General features: G+C 51.7%; 1 protein-coding gene across 1 annotated transcript; it reads left to right on the plus strand.

The window, feature by feature from the left end:
* The first annotated feature begins 4573 nt into the window (after positions 1-4573).
* Positions 4574-5993, plus strand: LOC122913307 (interferon lambda-4-like). Its single transcript, XM_044260074.1, has 5 exons — positions 4574-4717; positions 5172-5243; positions 5288-5431; positions 5658-5732; positions 5895-5993. Exons 1-5 carry the CDS (start codon positions 4574-4576, stop codon positions 5991-5993), a joined length of 534 nt encoding a protein of 177 aa, XP_044116009.1.
* The last annotated feature ends 1577 nt before the right edge of the window (positions 5994-7570 follow it).

Raw genomic sequence — 7570 nt, forward strand, 5'->3', positions numbered from 1 at the left:
CGATCCAATAGGTGATTTGCAGATATTTCTTCCCAGTCTTTAGCTTGACTTTCCGTCCACTTAACATGGTCTCTTGCAGAGGAAAAACTTTCAGTCATGTCCAGGTCATCAATTGTCCTCTTACGGATCGAGCCTTTGGTGTCAAGCCTAAAAACTTTGCCAAGCTTTAGATCCCAAAGGTGTTCTTGGTGATCCCCCCACCAAAAGTCTTCTAGCTTTGTATTTTACATTGAAGTCTGTGGTCCATTTTAAGTTCCTTTTATTTTAGGTGTGAAGTTTACATGAAGGTTCACTGTTTGGCTAGTTTGGTGCGAAAAGGCTATTCTTCTCCACTGAACTGCGTTTGCATGTGTGAGTTCTTCTGAACAAAGGTAGCGGCCTGCCAGGGGTACTGTTCAGCCATATAACTTCGTTTCACTCTATAGGATGTTGTGAAGATTCTTCCGTGTCAACACATATAGATCTGTTTCATTCTATTTAACTGCTGCAGGTCTAGCTTAACCTGGGGTCCGCAGATCACCCCCACAGTAGGACTCAGGGGAGGCTGAACTTGCACGAGAAAAAAATGCGTTTTCGTTTTCACTGCTCTCTAATGAAAGTTAGCATGTCTTTCCATTACGAATGTAAGCAACAAACCACAATGGTAATAGCAGAAACTGTGACTTTGTTGCCGAAAGAAATCAGATATTTTCACGGTCCACTACAGATGTAACACGTGTCTTGACATATCATTTACTCTCATTACCACCTCAAAAGGATAGTGGTTGTTAAACCCCATTGCAGTATCTTGTTACTTAATGCATTGATAACGAGGTATGTGCATAACTTATTACAAACTTGCTTTTATGTTTGGCAACTGGGTTTCAATATAATGAGTTTTCTGCATAGCCATGTGTATTTTATATTATGCATTAAAAACATATTTCTCGGGGCGCCTGGGTGGCTCAGTGGGTTAAGCCTCTGCCTTCAGCTCAGGTCATGATCTCAGGGTCCTGGGACTCTCTGCTCGGCAGGGAGCCTGCTTCCCCCCTCTCTCTGCCTGCCTCTCTGCCTACTTGTGATCTCTCTCTCTCTGTCAAAGTAAAATAAAATAAAATCTTAAAAAAAATAAAAACACATTCCTGAACCAATACATGATTATAACGAGGTTGCAGGACACAAGGTTAACATACAAAAGTCTGGTTTTCCTGCATAAAAGCAATGAACAAGTCTGCCTGGGTGGCCCAGTCGCTGAGCATCTGGCTCTTGGTGTCATGATCATGATCTCAGTGTCCTGGTTGGGCTCCTGTGCTCAGCCAGGAGGCTGCTTGAGGATTCTCTCCCTCTGCTCCTCCCCCAACTTTCTCTCTCTCTTAAATAAATAAATGAATCTTAAAAAAAAAAAAAAAACAATGAACAGGGTGTCCACGTGGCTTAGACAGTTAAGTAACCAACTATATTTTATTTTATTTTATTTTATTTTATTTATTTGAGAGAGCACACACACAAGTGGGGGGAGGGGTAGAGACAGAGGGAGAAGCAGACTTCCTGCTGAACAGGGAGCCCAATTCAAGGGGTTTATCCCAGGACCCTGGGATCATGACCTGAGCCCCTCATTTGCATGATAACTCCGCATGTAATTCACCGTGGATCATAGATCTCAATATATAAAGTGCAAACTATAAACTACTAGAATACAGCACAGAAGAAATCTAGGGGACTTTGAATTTGGTATGACTTTCGGTACAACGAAAGCACAACCCACAAAAGAAAAAAATTGAGCAGGTAAATTTTATTCAACTTAAAAACTTCAGCAGTTAAGAGAATGAAAAAATTGCTACCTGCCTCTCCACCAGCCTAGAGAACCATGGCTTTAACAGAACCTGGAAATAACCTCAATGCCTACCAGGAGGGGATTGGTTACTAAATGATCCCATTAGAACGAAAGCCTTAATAGTGTTATATGTGGGATATTTCCCACTGCCCCTCCAGCCCAACTCTTCCCACTGACTGCTCCCCCTCATTGCTGCCACATTCTGGATCCCAGGAGGCTGGCCTTTGGCCTCCGTGGGGGTGCAGCCGACTGGAGGCCTCATAGAAGGCCCAGGGAGAGGAAAGGAGAGTATTTATTATCTGAGACGTGAGAATATATTTAATTCCCGGCTTTCCTCCCTGCAGGGTCATGACAATTTGTGCACTTGTCCATCCTGCGAACAAGATTCTCCTTCCCAGGTCAAACAACCACTTCCTCCCCTTTCCCTTTCCCCTGGGCCTAAGGAGGACAGAACTTCCCCCATCCAGGGCACCAAGGCCTTGCACTGCCCCTGGTCATTTACCTTTACCTTTACCACCCAAACCCTTTGTAAATTCTCCTGGTATTAAACCCACCTCAAATTATCCTAAATTGATTGGGCCATCTGTTTCCTGCTGGGAACCTAACTGGTACAGTAGCATTAAGGATGTGGAGAAATGCAAATGAGAGATAATGGTAAGACATTAAAAAAAAAAAAACAGGCTAACAAACCGTATACAGCCTGGTTTCAGTTTAGGAGAAATGATTTCTAGAAAGAAAAAAATGGGGGGTGTTTAACAAGGGGGGAGACAGCACATGTAATTGTTGCTAATTGTTAAAAAGAATCACCTCCAGGAAGTGGGATTAAAGACCTCCTTTAACTCACCAAGTCCAGTGTTTTTGCATTGACTGAATCTTCAAATGTGTTACTTTGGTAATCAGGAAACATATGCACAAATAAACAGACATCAAAGAGCTACACATTGGAAACATGGGTCCAGAGTCTGGCTGAGGGGAGAAAAAAAAGTATTTTTTTTTCTCCTTTATGCATTTCTGTATTTTCCATGAACTGGCATTACTATTGCTATCAGAAAAAGTAGTAGATTTTTTTTTTTGATAGTAGTTCCAAGGTGAAGTAGATTTTATTTTTAAATTAAAGCAAGGAGGTTGAGACAGACAGACGGACAGACACAGACAGAGGAGTCCCGGGCTGGATGATGGCTAGAAAAAGGAATGAGATAAATATGGAGCTAGACAAAATCAGAGACAGAAACAGGAACAAGAGCCAAGAGAGGCCACTGCAGAGCTCAGAAGAAGGAATGGAACCAGGCAAATGGAGATGGAGAGAGAGGAGAAACTGAATCAGATATGGAGGGCAGTTACTGGCTTAGAGAGAAAGCCTTGGGGCTGGACATTTTGTAGGTTCAAATCTGGCCTCTGTCAGGTACTGCCTACCTTGGAAAAGTTCCTTCACTTTTCTGTGCCTCAGTTTTCCAATCTACAAAATGGGGGTAATAATAGGACATCCTTTACTGAGTGCTTTTTGAGGAATTAAAAGTAACACCTTGGGGTGCCTGGGTTGCTCACTCTGCTCAGTGGGGAGCCTGCTTCTCTCTCTCTCTGCCTGCTTCTCTGCCTACTCGTGATCTCTGTCTGTCAAATAAATAAAATCTAAAAAAAAAAAAATCCATACACAGGTGTCACCTTTTTGGAAAGAGATTTTATTGATTTATTTGAGATAGAGAGAGATAGAGAGAGAGAGAGAGAGGTTAAGCGTCTGCCTTCCGCTCAGGTCGTGATCCCAGGGTCCCCGGATGGAGTCCTGCTTGCTCAGCGGGGAGCCTGCTTCTCCCTCTCCTTCTGCCTCCCACTCATGCTCTCTCTATCTCAAATAAATCAATAAAATCTCTTTCCAAAAAGGTGACACCTGTGTATGGATTTTTTTTTTTTTTAGATTTTATTTATTTGACAGACAGAGATCACAAGTAGGCAGAGAGGCAGGCAGAGAGAGAGAGAAGCAGGCTCCCCACTGAGCAGAGAGCCCGAAGTGGGGCTCGATGTGGGGCTCCATCCCAGGATCCTGGGATCATAACCAGAGCCGAGGGCAGAGGCTTTAACCCACTGAACCACCCAGGCGGCCCTATGTATGGATTTCTTAAAACAGGGTCTAGGACACAGTAAGCCTATACAATGGCTGATTGCTACACAGCCGTTTATACAATTCTGTAACATATATACAACGGAGATGAGGACCCCGAGGCTATGACAAGAAGATGGGATCCAGAATGGGACGGAGACCAGAACTGGTGGCAGACTTTGGGGCAGAGTCAGGGCTGGCACAGTCCCCTGCCCGGGTAAAGTCCTTTTCTCCATGGCAGGCATCCCGCTGGGCTTGTCGCCAGCGCTGATGTTCGGAAAGCTTAACCAGATGATGAGGGAAAGCCCGATGGCTCACCGGGTCTCCGCCGCACACATAAAGCCGCCATGGAGGGCGCAGGCACCGCTGTCGGAGGTGGGCATCACGCCGGGGCCAGTGGGAGGCCCGTCCCGCTGCCGCACCAGGGAGGCACCCAGGGCACTCCGCAGGGGAGCCGGCGAGCGCAGAGAGGCCGACGCAGAGAGGGGGGGGTCTCCGGGCTCCTGGTCTCTCCTGCCATCGCCACCGCCACCGCCATCGCCACCGGGTGTGCTAGGCGCCCGCGCTCTGAGCATCAGTCGGTGTGCGAGACAGGGGCTGGGCGTCTTGCCTGCCGTCCGTCGCTTTCTGCAGGAGCAGAGATGGGGCGGAGGGGCGGAACCGCCATGGCCGTGGCGCTGTGGGTCTTGGTGACCGCGATCGAGGCGGCAGACCCCGGCGTGGCGACACCCCGGCGCTGCCTCCTGTCCCACTACCGCTCGCTGGATCCCAGGGCGCTGGCGGCCGTCAAGGCGCTGAGGGATCGCTACGTAAGTGATGCCCAGACGTCCCCATCCGGTCCCCCGAGCCCGAGGGCCCGCCGGGCCCCAGCCGCTGGTCCCGGTGTGCGACGGCCCTGGCGCTCTAGCGCCCTAGCGCCCCGCAGGGCGGCTCGGATCTCAGGCCAGGATTCTGAGCAGCAGATGTTGCGGACCGCCACGGGGAGCAGGCGGGAGCACCGACCCCGCCTCTGGGCCAGTGTCCCGAGGGCGCCCCCTGCAGGCGGGCTGGGCTCCACGTCGGGCCAAGTGGCTGCCTGCGCAAGGCCAGGCGTCTCTAGGTGCCTTCAGCCAGCGTTCGCGCCTTGAGAGAGCGGCGCGGTTCCGTGCACAGTACGCACAACCTTCCCGGCCAGGCGCGTTCCACGTGCAGGAATCCCTGCCGCCGCAGCGCTTCGGGGGCCTGGCGAGGAGGCCCAGCCTCACGCCGGCCCTTGTCCCGCAGGAGGAGGAGACGCTGAGCTGGAGGCCGCGCAACTGCTCGTTCCGCCCAAGGAGGGATCGTCCGCGGCCCTGGGTGAGGCGCTAACTGACGTCCGCTCCCCCCCCCCACCCCCGCAGTCTTGCGCGCGCCTCCGCGTGGTGGTCCGGGACCTGGCAGACGCCCAGGCTGTGCTGAGCCGCCTGCCGAGCCCTGATCGGTTCCCCGGTACCGGCCCGACCCTAGAGCTGCTGGCGGCCGCGCGACGGGACGTGGGGGCCTGCGTGAGTGCCGCTCGCGCCCCCGGCCCCTCGGCCTCTCCCAGCTCGCTCTGCGCCCCCGGCCTCTAGCCCAGGCCCACCCGCTTGGCCGTCTGTTCCGCAGCCGCGATTCGCGTGGTGTCGGTGTCCCCCGATCTGGGCTTTAGTATGTGGCTGGGAGGGTCGCGGGCAGAGTGGCCGGGACACTCGCTTCTTCGCCGTCTCCATGGCCCTCGTGTCCCCCCTGCAGCTCGAGCTGGTCCGGCCGGGCTCGTGGAGGAAGTCCCTGCGGCCACCGAGGAGACGTCCCCCAACACGGAGAGCTGTGAGTGGAGCAGGCGGTGGGGCAGTTAGACCGCAGGGAGGACCGTGGGAGGTGGAGGCAGGCTGGGAGCTCCGACTCTGAGCCGTGAGGGGACTTTGGAGGGGACTTTGCCCGAAAGGGAATTCCTGGTTCAGCCGGCTCCGCCTCCTTCCCAGGTTCCAGGACTCGCCTCGGTGCCACGAAGCCAACGTCATCTTCAACCTCCTGCGCCTGCTCACGTGGGACCTGAAGCTGGTGGCGAACTCGGGGCCTTGTCTCTGATCCCCGTGGCGGCTTTACCTGGGACCCGCGGGTCTGCAGGCGGCCGGCTGCGGGGGGGCTGCCTTGTGCTGGCCCCCTGGAGCAGGCGGGTGTCTCAGCCAGTGGGCACTGAGGCTCGGGAGACTCAGCGTGCGTTGGCCGGATCTCAACCCACCTGCCCTGAGGGCCAGAGGGGCGGGTGTTTTTCGCAAGACCAGACCGAGTTTCCCCGGGGTGCAACGATATTTCCGCGGGATGCATTGCCCTATGATCTTTACAAGGTTGTTCAGGAAGAAACTTCAAACCTTGGTCCACTTTGGCCACTGACAGTCTTTTGCTTCCCTACCCCCTACCCCCTTTTGCCAAGTACCCAGAGACAGTCTTACTCATGCCATTGTCCTGGGTTCTTCTCACCATAATGGGGCTGGACACCTGATCTGAACCTTCAACACCTCCTTTGAGATTCTATGAATTTGGGAATTTCGGGTGCCTGGGTGGCTCCGTGGGTTAAACCTCCTCTCACTATCTCAGCTCAGGTCTTGATCTTAGGGTCATGAGTTCCATTGGGCCCCACGCTGGGTGTGGAGCTTACTTTAAAAAAAAAAAAAAAAAAGATTCTATGAATCTGAATCTTTTATCTCCCCAACCAAGCTGGTCTCATTTCTTGAGGGATTGGGGGATCACAAACGTCAGAGTTCCCCCTTGTTGTGATATTTTTTGGATCCGGCTATTTATGTGTCCTCCTGTCTGTATGCCCTGTGTATCTGTTTTCACCCGTTCCCCCCTGGGGTGTTTATTTTCACTTATTAAATGGTGTTACACTGACTAGCTGGGAGCAATCATTTGGAGGTGGTGTGAAGAGGAGGAAGGCCAACCTGAATCTGATACCCAGATGGGACATTTATTTGCCAAGTTACTTTCAGTAACATACTAGCCTTTTCTGACTTCTAGATTCTTCATCTGAAAATAGCCTAGTGATACTTTTCTTCTAAAGGCATTTGTCAATATCCACCCATTCAGTCACGCACTCATTCTGTGTGGATGCTGTTTCCTGGTTGTCAGTTATTTGCCGTGTATTGGGGTACTGTGCTGCAGCCCCTATCCTCAAGGAGCTCCAGACTGGGGAAGGAGCTGGTCGTCAGTTGGAGGAGCAGAGAGGAGGCTAGCACTGGAGTCCAGAGCTCCACGCTGGGAGCAAGGTTAACCAGGTAGACAAGGGCCAGGTCCTACAGCGTCTGTGAGATCTTCAAAGCACTTGGGGATTTCCTGGAGGATACACAGCGAGTCCCGGCAGGGTTTTTGAGCAAGGAAGCCGCTGTTCCAATGTATGCGTGTAACATTCTGGCCTTGTAAGAGGAAAGGGGACTGGCATGCCTAGGAGTGGATAAGGGAGTCTAGGTGTGCTGTGATGATGAGTTAGATCTCAGCGGGGCAGAGAAGATGGTGAGATGTATTCATACGTTTTGTGGATTTGAAATAATATATGCAAAGCAATGAGTACTCGACCTGATAGGTAGAAGTGTCTCCAGTAAGATAAAGAAGATAGTATGATCGTAGTGGTTAAAAATGTGAACTCTGGGGTGCCTGGATGGTACAGT

This window comes from Neovison vison, chromosome 7 (assembly GCF_020171115.1).
Source record: "Neovison vison isolate M4711 chromosome 7, ASM_NN_V1, whole genome shotgun sequence".
Lineage (NCBI taxonomy): Eukaryota > Metazoa > Chordata > Mammalia > Carnivora > Mustelidae > Neogale > Neogale vison.

Excerpts from the sequence above, each read along its gene's own strand:
- LOC122913307 (XM_044260074.1), top strand. The coding sequence starts at position 4,574 with ATGGCCGTGGCGCTGTGGGTCTTGGTGACCGCGATCGAGGCGGCAGAC. Across the intron at positions 4,718-5,171 it reads AGGCGCTGAGGGATCGCTAC|GAGGAGGAGACGCTGAGCTG; the intron begins GTAAGTGATGCC and ends CTTGTCCCGCAG. Across the intron at positions 5,244-5,287 it reads GGGATCGTCCGCGGCCCTGG|TCTTGCGCGCGCCTCCGCGT; the intron begins GTGAGGCGCTAA and ends CCACCCCCGCAG.